This window comes from Prunus mume, linkage group LG1, assembly GCF_029339155.1.
Source record: "Prunus mume cultivar Tortuosa linkage group LG1, ASM2933915v1, whole genome shotgun sequence".
Classification (NCBI taxonomy): Eukaryota; Viridiplantae; Streptophyta; class Magnoliopsida; order Rosales; family Rosaceae; genus Prunus; species Prunus mume.
In genome coordinates, this window is record NC_142698.1 from 22,312,955 (window position 1) to 22,328,136 (window position 15,182).

At 36.6% G+C, this 15,182-nt stretch overlaps 4 protein-coding genes across 10 annotated transcripts; 3 read left to right on the forward strand and 1 right to left on the reverse strand.

Moving 5' to 3' along the window:
* The first annotated feature begins 600 nt into the window (after window positions 1-600).
* Window positions 601-924, forward strand: LOC103318991 (uncharacterized). Its single transcript, XM_089048613.1, has one exon. The coding sequence runs from the start codon at window positions 601-603 to the stop codon at window positions 922-924; it is 324 nt and encodes a 107-aa protein (XP_088904739.1).
* A 1,010-nt stretch (window positions 925-1,934) lies between these two features.
* On the forward strand, window positions 1,935-4,372 carry EMB1303 (embryo defective 1303). Of its 4 annotated transcripts, none has more exons than XM_089045594.1 (5): window positions 1,935-2,190; window positions 2,476-2,561; window positions 2,853-3,034; window positions 3,693-3,762; window positions 4,058-4,372. In XM_089045594.1, exons 2-5 carry the CDS (start codon window positions 2,507-2,509, stop codon window positions 4,252-4,254), a joined length of 504 nt encoding a protein of 167 aa, XP_088901720.1. In that variant the 5' UTR covers window positions 1,935-2,190; window positions 2,476-2,506; the 3' UTR covers window positions 4,255-4,372. The 4 variants fall into 4 exon arrangements, with proteins under 4 accessions (XP_088901720.1, XP_008218712.2, XP_016649432.2 ...); XM_008220490.3 differs by having other exon boundaries at window positions 1,936-2,190; window positions 2,490-2,561; XM_016793946.2 differs by having other exon boundaries at window positions 1,938-2,190; window positions 2,850-3,034.
* A 166-nt stretch (window positions 4,373-4,538) lies between these two features.
* Window positions 4,539-10,291, reverse strand: LOC103319011 (WW domain-containing protein). The gene is given in 11 exon segments (XM_016793918.2): window positions 4,539-4,865; window positions 5,177-5,321; window positions 5,547-5,620; window positions 5,694-5,786; window positions 5,872-5,951; window positions 6,317-7,683; window positions 7,790-8,069; window positions 8,072-8,471; window positions 8,715-8,839; window positions 9,401-9,493; window positions 10,039-10,291. Coding segments are annotated over 11 exon segments (2,826 nt in total). The 5' UTR covers window positions 10,124-10,291; the 3' UTR covers window positions 4,539-4,781.
* A 1,122-nt stretch (window positions 10,292-11,413) lies between these two features.
* LOC103319024 (calcineurin B-like protein 3) lies at window positions 11,414-15,063 on the forward strand. Of its 4 annotated transcripts, none has more exons than XM_008220519.3 (10): window positions 11,414-11,608; window positions 12,541-12,638; window positions 12,736-12,890; window positions 13,018-13,100; window positions 13,290-13,361; window positions 13,514-13,622; window positions 13,814-13,866; window positions 13,982-14,062; window positions 14,201-14,313; window positions 14,736-15,063. In XM_008220519.3, exons 3-10 carry the CDS (start codon window positions 12,767-12,769, stop codon window positions 14,791-14,793), a joined length of 693 nt encoding a protein of 230 aa, XP_008218741.1. In that variant the 5' UTR covers window positions 11,414-11,608; window positions 12,541-12,638; window positions 12,736-12,766; the 3' UTR covers window positions 14,794-15,063. The 4 variants fall into 4 exon arrangements, with proteins under 4 accessions (XP_008218741.1, XP_008218755.1, XP_008218747.1 ...); XM_008220533.3 differs by having other exon boundaries at window positions 13,290-13,349; XM_008220525.3 differs by having other exon boundaries at window positions 12,546-12,638.
* Window positions 15,064-15,182: the final 119 nt, after the last annotated feature.

A 15,182-nucleotide genomic window follows, 5' to 3' on the forward strand; every position in this document is an offset into this window, starting at 1 on the left:
ACTTCTGATCAAGGAGTTACCACAAATTTGCAACTGCAAAATAGAGGTGGTTGAAAATTGAAACAAAAAACTCAGCTATTTGAAGACTGCTGCCAAATTTGTTGATATTTGTCGTTAAGATTTTTTCCTCTTTGTTAAGGGGGTGGGTAGAAAGATAAATGTGAAACACCTTCTTTCACCATCTCACCCTTCTCCTTGCTACAAGCCAGAAAACATCTTGCCTGGCGATTGGGGAAGATTTTCTGCCATTTCCAAGTCCCACATCTGAACAAAGAGGTGACACTGCATGTCTTTTGTGTGAATTTAAGTTTCAGATTGATTAATTGATATTCCCATCTTATCTTCTGGTTTCATGAGAAGCTAAGAATTTCAATATTCTATCTATTCTGCCTCTCTTATCTTTCCTTTTTCTGTAATTAATATTTGTGATTGAAAACCACATTGATTGATAAAACAATAACATTGCGCAATTGCATCATCTGAAATGATACAGAAAATGTTCAATGTTGTGAGGCATTTTGGCATGTTTTCATATGTGACATGTATATATAGATGTTAATTGTTTCTTTTTTTCTTTTTTCTTGAAGTTGACAGACAAAAATGGCTGGAAAGGTAGAACAAAATCCCCGAACCCCAAGGATCAAGTGCAAGGGTCAAAACCTAACCATACCAGAATTTAGCATAGAGGATTTCAAGAAACATTCTCATATGCTTGCTTCACCAACATCACAAGATGCTTCAAAATCAAGGTGGAAGAATTGCCTCTGCTCCCCAACCACTCATGCTGGTTCCTTCCGCTGCAGGCACCACAGAACTTCGAGCTTCGGCTCAGGCCTCAATCGGGGAGCCTCCGTCGGCTCGAACCTCTCGGAGCTGGGGGCTCGCAAGTCTAGCCCCCTTAGTGATTCAGTCCCTGCCCAGTAACTTGTTCATACAAAAATGTTGAGTGAAATAGTTGGCATGCATGCCTGTTGCTTCAGCATAAGAATAATACTATCAACATATCACCAGAAAACAAAACAAAAAAAGAAGCTGATATTGTGACAAATGTTGTATTAATTTGTTAGTAATTTGGTCTCTCCTTGGAGAGAACAATAATATTATCTACAACATATCCAACATTTGGTTAGTATCTAAAATTTTGATAGATACTTTTGAGGGTGTAGTATTATTGGTTTAGTACTTGATATTCTATATGTTCTCAATGCTCTCTTTAGGAAGCTTCTTCTAAATTGTTTTTATTTTATTTTATGATTCTTCTAAATTGTTTTATATTCATGCAAAAGCACATTAATTTTCCATGGGTTTGATTGTGTTAATTTTGTGCTTTTATCAAAAACTACATAAATTTAAGCTTCCAAGTAATTATATTTCCACCAAAAACAAAAGTTATTATTCTTTTTTTTTGGCCAAAAAAAGATAATTCTATTTGCATGCAATTTTTTATCATCACATTCACACAAGTTTCATATTACCAATTTTGTATCTGACTTTCTAAAAAGAAGGAGATGGAAATGAATTTCCTTTCTCATCATCGACTCCCCATCTTGTTTTCCCTTTAACTCCACAAGTCTTCATCTTGTCTATTCTAACCAATCACTGAAATGTTGTGATTATCACAATAAGTTTAACTTATTCATAAATGTCTACGAAACAAAATAAACATGAATCCATCTAAATTGAAAGAAATTGAATCTTCAAAGAGAAGTCTTCCAATAGATTGAAGTGTACTTGTTCTTTTCATTTTAATTTTGTAAAATTGTTGATCAATATTTACGACAAAATTGAAATTCCTTTAGATGGGTGTAATTATTGAAATGTTGGGTGGTAAGCAGAGAAAAATAAAAACAAATGAATTGTTTGGTGCATTTAGAAGCCCATGGAAGTTCATTGAAATGGGCTCAGACCATACTTGAGATAAAACATATAAAAAAGATTGCACGCATGTGACGAAACGACACCGTTACCAACACGGGCATTGCTCACCGCCTTCCATTGGCATTCACAGCGAAATCAACCCAACCCCTCCACACCTCCTCCATCCCCACAACAACATCAAAATCTCCTTCAATTTTGGACTTACAGAAGATTAGGGTTCGGCTTTGTGCACAACCACCGTAAACTCCGAAAGGGTTCGCTGGTTCAGGCTTTGCTGTAGCTGCTGAGGTTCAAAGGAGGAGTCTTTCTCGGGTAAGGAGATTGGGTTCTGACGAATACCACCTGAAAGATATGAATTTTGCATATTGAAATTCTTAGTCTTACCCGAAGTTCAAACCCAAAACAGCCTATTAGTTAGAGTTTTACTGATGTGATAGGCCCCTCAAAACCAATATCTCCCTGTTTATTGAGTTTTCACTGGATAAATTTTGCTCATAGTTTTCTTCAATTGCGTTTAATTGAATCTTAATTAATAAGCATGTATTTTTATTTAGGAATATATATCTGCGTATTGTTTTATTGTTTTAATGTGCACAGGGTTGTCTTCTCAGGTGATTTTATCATCAAGATGCCAATGTTGACTGCTGCAAGTACAATTGTTAGCTCGCCTCTACTGCCAGCAGGTATTTTATGAGTACCCATTGCTAAGTTTCTGTGATTTTTTAAGATAATAAATTCTGTTATTTGTTTGCCAATAGTTCCAAAATCAGGATATGCTTTTTCACCTAATTTAGATTGTAGCAAATACGGTGTTATTTTTTGTATCGACCATAGTTATTTGCTCATTACCGGGGAAATTTACCCAACTAGAGTGTCTCTTGAAAGAATTTCTTCTATAACTGTGTTTGTTGGAATTTCCAGTTTGATGACATTTATTACGGTTATGATGTTTCTTTGTACGGTGAAAACAGTAGGTCAATGCCCCAGACGAGTGAAGCTTTCTAGCTGTGGGCCAAAAAGGGTTTGTGGTGATGGAAGAATGGTACATTTTAAGATCAAACCAGTGGGGCTTGGTGCACAGTTATCACTTCTTGAGAGAAGAAAACCAGTCATTGGTTCCCGTCGGTCTGCTTCTGTAATATGTGCTTCTGCTTCGGTTAGTTTCTTATTTCATATCTTGTATCATTTTACTTGCTTTCCTTGTCTTTACATGGTGATATAATTTTGATCCGTTGCATGCTGGATCAGTATATCCTATAGATTACTCTCCTATAGCAATTTGAGATCATGTTTCGTCTTAAGCAAATTTTTATCATTTGTTGGTAAATTCATTGATGAACCTTGAGAATGGTGATCCTGTAGCATAAGCTGATGCATTTTCCATTTCATTCCTTTTCATGAAAGTTGGCGGAAGAAGATATGGGCGTGGCTTTTGAAAGTTCTTGTCATTTAAGTTTGGTTATTGGCTCTAGATGCCTGGAATCAGTTAATTGATACCTGGTTCAGTTTTTTCTTGTGTGTATGTGTGTATGTCTGCCTGTGTTTTCAAATTCCACATATGCTCATTTGGCGAAGAAATTATGTAATTCTATTGTTATTGTTTGTAAATTTTTAAGCATTTTGGTGTACAACCCTTAAAATAAACACCATGAAATTGCTTTCCTGATTCCTTGACAAGTATGTTCAAGTCTGCATTTTGTTCTAGCATTTGTTATTTGTTATTGTTTATGTTTTCTTCTAAATTGATCCCTAAGTTCCTCTATCAAGGAACAGAAGTGTAAGAAATCTGTTGATTTTGCTCTTCTATTGTGCAGAATGCCAGATGCGGTGCAGAGCAAACCCAGACTGTCACCCGTGAGGCTCCAACAATTACACATCTTCCTGGTAAGAGTGATTAGTTAGTATTATTTGCTAATATAGTGTTGTGAAAAAACACATTTTGAAAGTTTGGAGATGAATGTCTGCTCGACACAATGTAATTTGTGTTCCTCTAATTTGTATAGCCCTTTTTTCTCAAGGTCTTGAAATCTGGTAGTTATTTTGGAATCTACTTGGTTCTATTAAAAAAAAAAATTTGGAATTTACTTGGAGATGAGCATGTTGGTTGGCATCTTCTGTTTTACTTCTTGAAACTCTGAAGTAATGTAAGAAATCCTCTAACAGTTGAATGAAATTACAGGCAAGGAAAAGTCCCCACTGCTTGATGATGGTGGAAGTGGATTCCCTCCTGGTGATGATGGTGATGGTGGTGGCGGCGGAGGTGGTGGTGGGGGCAACTGGTCTGGAGGATTTGCCTTTTTTGGCTTTCTTCTTTTCCTGAGCTTTTTAAAGGATAAAGAAAGTGAGGGTGATTATCGGGAAAATAGGAGAAGGTAATGGAAGGGTTTTGAGAGGACATGTTGTGGAGATTTTGTATTGTATTTTTCTGTAGTAATGAATAATGAATATTGAGTATTGAGTAATGAATAATAATTAAGTTTTATACTTGGAAAAAGATCTGTTTGATGTACGATTGCCTGCTATTTGGGCATCAACACATAGCTAGTATTCTTGGGCTGTGTAATTTCAATCAATAGCTCTATATTTTTCCCATATTTATAATCTTATTGCCCCTAGCGATAAACTTCCAAGTACTTGGTTAATGAACGGGCAAAGTGGCCTTTTCAAAAAGTAAATGATTTTTTCCTTCTTTTGGAGAGTTAAATTATTCTCACAAGGATGCATCAAGGGAACTTCCCCCGAAAACAATCTGACCAAGATAAAATCGACACTAATAACTATCCCAAAATTTCTTATTGTAGCTGAGGATCTCTCTGTAAATATGACAGGCCCTCTTACATTCCTAATTCAACCTGGATGGTATACAAGTCAACCAAATAACTTCAAATGAAAAATTGAAGACTTCATTTTGTTGGTTGAGTCCATGTAGTTTCTGAGGTCGCCGTATTTCCATAATAAACCTGTTTCGAGGATTCATCCCAGTAGGCCTGAAAAAAAAAATAACAAAAATAAAAAATCAGATTTTGCAGAACAAGATCACATGCTTTGAAGAAGCGTTTAATGGCTTAGAAAATAAGCATACAATCTAGCAAGCAAGGACAAGACTCAAACAAATCCAACTAGAGTACATGCAGAATTTTCCCATAAAAGATTTTTTTAATGTGTCTCGATTCCTTCTCACTCCAGGAGGCAACATAACAGAAATGTTGAAAAGCAACACTTGTTTAAAGCAGAAATCCTGCCTATTAAAGAGTAGAATTCCTGGCCAGTAAATAATGTGCCCCCCCTAAACATATACCTGCCAACCAGAGGGGAGACCCCTTGAGAGTTCTGCCAGATCAGGCTTCTGGTTCCCATCCGTAGGTGCCTCAGGTCCAGGTGTTGATGCGGTTTGTCCTGCTTTGCGGGCTAATTGAGCTTTTCTTCTCTTCACCTTCTCACGCCTATATGAAACATAGCAATCAAATATCAAGAAAGTTCATATGATATGAAACTTGTATTTAACAAGTTGAAAACTTGGAGACTGACCAAGTCACCCAAATAAATAATAAATATATCAGAAAACTTTGGACTTTAAGAGTAAAATATTAAACTGTCCCTACTGCAGCTCAGCAACTTTAGAATTTCTTTCAAGAATGTGTTGAGTGTAAGATTTTAAGTCATCATACCAATCGCCACCAAGAGGCTGAAAATTGGCATTATCTTTGGCCTCTCCGCTGGTAATTTGTTGTGCATACCATTCCTGCAACAAAGGGAACGTAAGAAACCAGAAGGAGCCAAGACACAGTAACTTGTACAAATAAAGTCCAGCAAACCTCTATTCCCCTTTGTCGCTTCCTCTCAAACAACTCATATGCATTTTGAGGTTCCTCCTCATCTTCAAGCAACTCCTCTTTTGCTGCTTTCCACTGGTTGATTTGAAATTAAAATTAGGTGATCCATAATTATACTGATGCAAGTAGCAATGTAAAAAATCAGACACAAAAAGCATACCTTGTCAACTAAACTGGAGACTTTCTTATTAGACCTCAAGGAGGAAGCAACTGCAACCGTTCGCTTTTTAGTACGTGGAACTGAATAAGAGAAAAGAAAATGATGAGTATGCCTGTAATTATGCATGTCACTGGAATAAAAGTTTAACACCACGTGGTTGAACTAAAAAAGAACACTTGTTGGCTTGTTGCTTTCTGTATATGTTATTAACTTATGATGTATGGTAGAGAGCCCGAAGAAGAGAGGGAGGGGGGAGGCGATGAGAGAGAGAGAGAGAGAGAGAGAGACAACTCTCTTTCACACATCATTTGCACAATGGGTTGTCTAACCAATTATAACTAGTCACAGCTTAACTCCATCAAGAACATTAACAAGAAGTAGGATGACATAAAAAATGCCGTGAAAAGCACATTACTCCATCTTATTAGGTGTTTAAAAGCTTTACCTTTAGACTGAGCCTTAGTAACCTCCGATGTGGCAGGAACAGATGCAGCACTAGGGGCATGATTAGTTGATGGCACAGGAACATTACTTTTCACTGAAATGGTTGCAGGTGCTTGGATTGTGGATGTGGTAGAAGGAACCTCCATAGATGCCCCACCAGTCTCACTATCAACAGCAGAACTATCAATACTCACATTTGGCAATGAACCACTACTGCCTGCTCCTGCAAAGGAGTTGATAGATCCAGTACGATTGGATGCAAGGTTTTCATAGCTAAGAGGAGCAGACTCACTGTGAAACTGTAAAGACTCTGCACCATTGACTACAGGAACAGAAAGTCCAGTTCCATCTTGAAGCCCATAATATGTGACAGACTCAACAGGGTTAGCTGCAGCCTGAGAAGTTTCAGTATAGGTGCCCGGAACTGCAGCATAGTAAAGTGGTGCATGGGACATAGAAACTTGGCATCCTTCAGGATGTCCATAAAAAGTACTGCTAGGGCCTTCAGTAACTGTATGCCCATAATATTCAAAACTGGAACTTGGATAGGAAAAATTGTATTGCTCTGGATAAGGAGCTTGCCCTGTCTCAGGGTAAGATGACAAAGGAGGATGCGGGGGCTGAGGTGGTGGCTCATCAGGTGGGGGTGGAGGAATCTGCTCATTATCAGGTGGTGGTGGAGGAATCCATTCCTCATCTGGGGGAGGTGGAATAGTGAATGTATCCTCTGGCACTGAAGATGCGTATGCTGAAGGTGGGCTAGGATTAATTGGCTGCTCTGACGGAGCAAACTCCGTGGCATTCAATGCATATGCAATAGCCGTATTTCCTGCAGAATTTGAATCTTCAACTTCCATGTCCACATCCATGTCAACCTCTTCCCCAGCACAAAAATCATTCTTGGTAGTTGACTCAATGGGAACTGCCACCCCATTGACTTGTTCACTTACACCACTCTCCATATGCCTAGTAGGCGAGCCAAATTCAGAAACATGCTCGGCATTTACACCTGAACTTTCTTTAGAGACTATTGCTAATGTATCAACACTAGGGGTAGCATGAAAATCATCCAAAGTTTCAACTTGATCTGCTTCAGTTTTACATCCCACGCTTTCCTGAAAATTTGTTTCTCCCTGGGAGAAAGATGCATGAGCTGCCTCAACTTCATCCGTTTGTACAGATTTAGAAATTTTGGACATTTCATCATCGATAGCACTCTCAACCCGTTTAAGCTGTCTTTCAGAATGCATCCAAAATGGAAGCAAGGATGACCCATAAGATAAAAGGGACTGAAAATCAAAGAGTCTTATCTCAACTTCCAAAGTATACTTTGAGATCCAGTTGAGATCTTGCAATTGTTCCTTGGACCTGAAACATATAAATTATTATAAATCTCCAGAAGCAAAACAAAAAACCATGTGGGCATTTAAATAAATTCAAAAAAATTGGGAGCAGAGGGCAAAACATGCCATACCCTTGTAATGACTTCAATCTTTCTAACAAAGCCTCACAATGTTTGACAAGACGAGAGGAGAGATCAATCCCTGATTCATGATCTTCATTAGCCATTGTATCATGAGTAGCTTGATTATTGCATACTAGATTCCACTGATCCATTTGGGACCCACACCCATGTCCATACGATTCTGTTCCATGAGGAACCATATTGGCAGCCCCTTCATTTGTGTCAGAATTAGAAAAACCATCTAATTTCACATCAGAAGTTTCTTCTGTGCCAACAGGAACGTTCTCCAACTTTCTGCAACAGTAGGTATTTTCTGGTCACTCGTTAACTTGGTTTCCTGGGTCAAAACATCAGGTACTTCCCATGAAGTTTCCCCAGTTTCAGTATTCCAGTAATAATAGCTACTACTCTCTTCATGCATCACAATCTTCCAGCCTGAACTGACATCTCCAATGACTTGTACACTAGAAGTTTCAGGAACAGAGGCTTGTTCTGTCAAATACAATTCTGTGCGTAAATCACTAGAGGCCACATCATCATTTTCTCTTTTATCACTGTCCTCCATGCTCTGGTCACAATCATTCGGGGCAGAGTTTGTAACCCCTCCCTGTTGCTTAACCTTCTGAGAAGCAAGGTCTTCGTCAGCATTGGTATCCATATGCTGATAAGATTCACCAAGTGAACTCTTAACCTGAAAGAGGCAAAGCATTGAGCATGTGAAGTAAATACAAAATGAAAGGTCTGAGAGGTAAAGAGAACTTAAATTTTAGTACCTAGCTTTACTTAGAGACATGCCCCAATTAGTACATCAGAGAGAGAGAGAGAGAGAGAGAGAGTCATAATAAAGCCCCACTCACTAAGCTACTCAATAAACTAAGCTCCAGATTGGTAAGGACACAGGACATGGAAGAAAGTAGAGAATCCATTTAATTACCTCATCATTATTCTCAGGTGAGGAATTTCCTACAGCAACATTGCTAAGTACTTGATTTGAGTCATCATCCAACTCATCATCACTATATTGCCCAAGTAACTGCAACGGATTTTGTGGTTGCTGACCTGCACGCATAATATACTCGCTTGTCAAACACTACCCAATCCATCATATTATCTACTTAGTAATCACCAACATATCAGCACCTAAACAAACAAAGGACTGGAATCTTTATTTAGAAGGGAAGTAATAGCAACTAAAAGTTGGGGAGACAAAAGGCTGTCTAAGTTAAAATTTGAAATGAGAAGATTAGGATCTCTTCATTGCAGCCACCTGTTACACAAGGAAGAAAATTGTCAGCAAGTACAAAGCAAAATAAAGACAGGACATACGAACCGATAGAAAAATTTCCCGGCTGATATCTCCAAAATGCTTTGTTGGTGCCAAAAAGGGAATAACGAATAGGGGTGATTCATAATTTCACTGTGGCAGGGCCCGACCTGATCTGACAGTGAATGTTCTCAACAAGACAACAGCCACCCTACAGTCTGAAAACAAAATCCTGGGGGGCAAACAACATAACATGTCTTGCACATATAGTATCCATAATTCCACCGAACAACATAATGTTGAGCACACATGTCCTCTCTACAAAGTCCTTTTTGAAGAAAACTGACGGAACCCACCTGACGAAGATGGTGAATTGGGTAACCCAGCATGGCCTTTGGATTTCATATCTCCTCCAAGCTCATCATGTTCAGCAGAGCCACCCAAATCTCCTATAAAGGCAAACAAGTTGCTCAACATGATACCCCGAAATGTAGATAAACTACACATAAATCATTTATGTATCATCCAATTCCATAGAGCAATATGGCATTATCAACATTAGTGAAAAATAATGTCAGTTAATGATACTAAACGGCCTTATTTAAAAAACAAAACCAACAAAATGAAACAAATCTAAAATGTTCCGAAGAAGAGTCCTTCAATCCACCAATAATCTAAAAATACCGGTTTCATCCCAAAACTGCAGAGATTGTTACTTCCACGTCCGCTATTCAGCTAACTTTAGAATACGTGTGTGTACATGTATATATGAAGACACTTTTAAGACAAGCTAATGACTATACACAACTAGATGAAACAAAACCCCAGAAATAGAGACACACAGACAATTAAACAGGAAAAATAATACTTAGAAAACACTAAAGAGCAACGATTTAAATAATCTCGTGGACAAATGCATGCATAAATCACAAAGTATAGATATATATACACATACATACCTATATGTGTGTGTGTATATAGAGAGAGAGAGTACCAGAGGGTTCCGCGAAAAGATCGAGCTTGACTCTGCGACCAGCGTTGGTCTTAGCAGCAAGACGACGCTCTTTTCTCTTCCCCATCGATTAGACTCTGAGCGTTTTTGCTTCTCAAACAAGCTTAACAGCTTGAATGCTTAGATTGTAACCCTAATTTCAAAGCTTCGATTTTGATTTTGGTTTCGAATTCGAATTGATATTAGAAATTGGCTTTTTGAGGGGATATCATTTGCTTTTGATTGCTTTTCCAGGTCAAACTTTTATAAGGATGATCGAATGGAGGAAAAAAATTTGTGTTTGCAGATATATATATATATATATATATATATATATATATATATATATATATATGGGGATCGTGGTCCATAGACCTTTACGTCAACCCACAACACACTCAAACCACTAGGCCCAATGGGCCTCTCTTTGTTTAGATATTTTAAATCTTTTTGGATTTATTTATGACTTTTAAAATGAAATTTGGGATTTTTTATTATTGTTTTTTAAGATAGTTTTATTTTAAACACAAATGATATATTATTTATTAACTAAGAGGATTAAAATAATCAATTAAAATATCTTGAATAATACCACAGTTTTTATTTTAAATAAAAATAAAATTTAAGAAAAAAATTGGATACTCTCACTACCAGCACCTAAGTATACCCACAATCTCCAAATTAAACCATCCCAACATTAATAATAACACGAATAATATAATGTGCTATCAAGTTCACGTGACATGGGACATTATGCAATGGGCAAACTAAACATTATGCAATTCAGACATTCAGACTCAATGTAAAAATATATTTTTTTTTTTTATCTTCACATTATTTAGTCATGTCCTACATGGACCCTTGATTTTGTTGTCAACATGGGGTGTAGGGCGCATGTCAAAGTTGGGTTATAACCACAACTGAATAATTTCAATTTTGACCACAATCAAAAGCATATAAATCCAAAAGGATTGTCCTTCTTTTGAAATGAGTAAAACTTAATATGGAAATTACACAATTCCACTTGAATTTCACCTCTAATTTGTATATTACCATTTTTTTTTCTTTAATAAAAAGACCTTATTATGCCAAACTAGGTTTTAAATTATGAAATATTTAATTTTGCAATCTTAATTAAAAGGCTCAATTAAAGTATGCTATAATAAATAAATAATTGTTTAAAATCTTTTGAAAAGCTAAAATGATTGCCGAGCAAACAACAACAAAATAAATAAACCCCAGAACAAACAACAAACAAACACACCCCCTCAAAGTCCAATAATTCACTCGCGGCGGATGGCAATCTACCAATCCAACTCCCGAACGACGTCGTTTCGCTCTCCGCATCATAAAACAGTCCTTGGCAGAAATGGATATCTGTCTTTGTAGTTTGTAACAACAACATGCTCTTCTTCTTCTTCTTCTTCTTCTCTGTCTATCACATTCGTAACCTCCATATATAAACAGGAGATTCGCTACATAGCTGCACAGAGATCGCATACCATCGCCCTCCAAGAACACAGCTGCTTAGCCACAGCGCTCTTCCTTCCCCTCTCTCTCTCTCTCTCTCAAAGTAAAGTTTCTATCTTTTTGTTGTAATTCTCCAATTTCTGAATCTTCCTTTTCGTTCTGATTCTCTCAATATGTTTTTTTCAATTGCCCGAATTTTCTCCACCGCCAAATAGATCGCTGAGCTCCTTCTGTTTATATTTGTGTCTTTCAATTGCGTTCAGTTTGTTGTGCTCAATGTTTGGATCTCGGATTCGGATTCGGATTTGGGGATTGCTAGCTTGTTTTTCATGTTTCTGTTTGGTGTTGTGTTTTTTTTGTGTGCGTGTGGATTTATGTTTGGTTGTGGAATACGTATGGAGTATTGGGGAGTTATAATTAGTCAGCTTCCGTGATTTCTAAGCTGAAATTTAGTGTGAAATTTCTTACATTTTGCCGGATTGTTTCTCAGTTATGTGTTGTTAAGCAATCACAATGCCAATTTGGGTTGTGAATTCAGTAAGCACAATACAGATTCGTAATTTATATTTCGTTTTCTTGGTTTGAATTGAAAATTTGGTTGATTATGTGGGTTTTATTCGGTGAAATAATTGTGCATGTTTTTCTTATTCAAATCCAGTTAGATGTTTGGACTCTAAAACCGTTGTGGTATGTAGAAATAGAAGAGAGTGTTTAGCTGAGGTGAGGTACTGTAAATGCTACTACTAGGATGGATATGACTAAATCATGAAATTGTTGCTCTTTTTCAATGGAAATGTTTAGGTTAGGATTGGATTTAGGTTTTAGTATTTCATTGTGACTGTTTTGTTGGTTTAAGAGCTACATGTGACCCCTTTCATCTTCATGTAAATTTAAATAAATAAATAAAACTTTGGTAAAGTCATATACACTTCCATTGCTTCAGTTATTGTGGGTTTGCTTTTCGTTTCGGGCTTTACAAGAGTAAAACCTGTTTTTGAGATGGGTTTCTAATCTACCATGTTCTACTTGATTCAGTTCAGCTATCTATCAAAACAGATATAGCTTTGGCTGCTCCAAATTTTACAGATCTTGGATTTGGGCGTGAGTTAGAAGAAGTAGGAAATGGTTAAAAGGTTTGTTTTGATATTTACATGCTTTAGGATCCTTTCTTTTAAAGATAGACTTAAAGGAAATTTCATGATTTGTTTTTCATTTTTCCATGTGAACCAGGTATGGAGTGTTTTGATCTGCAGAAAATATCATGTTGCAGTGCATAGAGGGGTTAAAGCATTTATGTGCTTCCCTACTGAGGTGCTGTGATCTTGAGTTGTACAAGCAATCAAGAGGCTTAGAAGACCCTGAAATTCTAGCAAGGGAGACAGTGTGTATGTCATTTCACCCAAGAAATTAGCATTTTTTTTCTTACTAAGTCTATGTGTCCACTATTTCAGTTTTATATCTAAACAATGGACTCTCATAATACTTGGAATTGTTATTTATTATTTGATACAGTCAGCGTGAGTGAAATAGAGGCACTTTATGAGCTATTTAAGAAGATCAGCAGTGCAGTGATTGATGATGGATTGATTAACAAGGTTTGTATAATCTTACTGTTCTTTAGGCAATGCTTTTCATGTATACATTTGGGTTAGAATTGTATTTGCAATGCATATTCACCTAAATTTTTCCATAAATTCCTGGTCCCTTTCTTATGCTGCCACATTTCTACGTTCCCTACACTCTTTTTCTTTCTTAAAAGTTGTTTATTTAATGCCATGGTGTAGGAGGAGTTTCAACTAGCATTATTCAAGACAAACAAGAAAGAGAGCTTGTTTGCTGATCGTGTACGTTTCTCTGTGAGAAATTATATCTTCTTCAAACTTGTTATAGTCTTCTCTTTAATTTCATCATCTTGATTATTTATAGCATCAATTATGCATCTTACAGCCTTTGCTAAGTCTTAAGTACCTTGGATAAGGCGCCGATTAATTATTGCTCATTATTTCAGGTATTTGACTTGTTTGACACAAAGCACAATGGAATACTAGGTTTTGAAGAGTTTGCACGAGCCCTCTCTGTCTTTCATCCTAACGCCCCAATTGATGATAAGATTGAGTGTAAGTTGTGTATATTGATAATATAAGTCATTTATAAATTGTAATATCAATCAGTTAATGTTTATCAATGCTAAACTGTAACATGTGGAATATGATTGCGAGGTTTTAAGGTTTTTTTTGTTGATCAATTAGACCTTGTAATGTCTTTTTTTTTTTTCATTAATATTAATTTTTAAAATCTCAAATTTCAGTTTCTTTTCAATTATATGACCTCAAGCAACAAGGCTTCATTGAAAGGCAAGAGGTAATTTCTTTGTTCCTAAGTGAACTATCTGTTTATCTCCGAATTCATTTATTAAGCTTCTTTATGTTTCTTTCCAACAGTCCGCATGTTCTTATTTATGTTTCTATATATCTAGGTGAAGCAAATGGTAGTCGCTACCCTTGCAGAATCTGGCATGAATCTTTCAGATGATGTGATAGAAAGTATAATTGATAAGGTGCTTTCTCTACCCAACTTTAGTATTAGATGTTTATGTATGATGTTCCTAGATATATTGGTTACATGAAGGAGTGCTTGGTATGTTACTGAAGTTGATTAAATATTTTTTCTTTTTTCTTTTGGAACCTTGTTTCAGACCTTTGAGGAAGCCGATACTAAACATGATGGGAGGATCGACAAGGAAGAGTGGAGAAGCCTTGTTTTGCGGCACCCATCCCTTCTTAAAAATATGACGCTTCAATACCTGAAGTAAGATTTCATATATACTTATCATGTTACGAGACCTTGTCCTTACAAATGTGCCCAACTTTATGCCTGCTTAGACCAAGATAAACTTTTCCGGGTAAACAAAGACAAGATAAATCTTGTGGAAAAGATTTCAAAACATCATTCTTTTTTCGTCGAAGTCGCTTAAAACCACAAGTCTCTAAATATCCTTTGGTAGAATGAAGTGATCCTAATCTTTTTATCAGGATATCTGTTTTGATTTTGATTTATCTGTGATGAACAGTCGGCAATTGATCAATGCCGACTAAAAACATTAAAAATGAATAGTTATTTTTTTCTGTACTAAATTTCAGATTTAATTGAACTCGTTGATTATATATAACAGATCAACTGGTTGTGTGCTATAATTTCTGATGATGATGTGTTTTTTGTTTTCTGAGCAGAGACATCACCACAACATTTCCGAGCTTTGTATTTCACTCACAAGTGGACGACACCTGAAATTTGAAAATTTCCAATTTTAAGCTCCAAGGGACATCATTTTTTAATTAACTTGATGTGGTTTTGCATGTTTCTGAAGAGAATGTGGCCCACTTCACTCTTATGTAAAGGGCCAAGAAGAAATTTTTTACATCATTATTTTCGTTGTTTCTTTTGAATATTTTTTGGCTGTGTGTATTTTATTTTATGCTCAACGACTGAAATTGCTTTGAATTGTATGTGGCTTCGGATTTTGGCTTCTTATGATACTGGATTTTATTGGGAGGTGAACATAGAATTGTAGGCTACACCGACGAGTGTGATTTTGCCACGTAATTTATCCTCTTGGCTTTGCTAAGTTATGATTCTTTGATGTTCCTCTCAGCATCTGTCTGCCTGCTTGAGGCCAA

Excerpts from the sequence above, each read along its gene's own strand:
- LOC103318991 (XM_089048613.1), top strand. The coding sequence starts at position 601 with ATGGCTGGAAAGGTAGAACAAAATCCCCGAACCCCAAGGATCAAGTGC.
- EMB1303 (XM_016793946.2), top strand. The coding sequence starts at position 2,507 with ATGCCAATGTTGACTGCTGCAAGTACAATTGTTAGCTCGCCTCTACTG. Across the intron at positions 2,562-2,849 it reads CTCGCCTCTACTGCCAGCAG|TAGGTCAATGCCCCAGACGA; the intron begins GTATTTTATGAG and ends CGGTGAAAACAG. Across the intron at positions 3,035-3,692 it reads TAATATGTGCTTCTGCTTCG|AATGCCAGATGCGGTGCAGA; the intron begins GTTAGTTTCTTA and ends TCTATTGTGCAG.
- LOC103319024 (XM_008220519.3), top strand. The coding sequence starts at position 12,767 with ATGTTGCAGTGCATAGAGGGGTTAAAGCATTTATGTGCTTCCCTACTG. Across the intron at positions 12,891-13,017 it reads TCTAGCAAGGGAGACAGTGT|TCAGCGTGAGTGAAATAGAG; the intron begins GTATGTCATTTC and ends TATTTGATACAG. Across the intron at positions 13,867-13,981 it reads GCTTCATTGAAAGGCAAGAG|GTGAAGCAAATGGTAGTCGC; the intron begins GTAATTTCTTTG and ends CTATATATCTAG.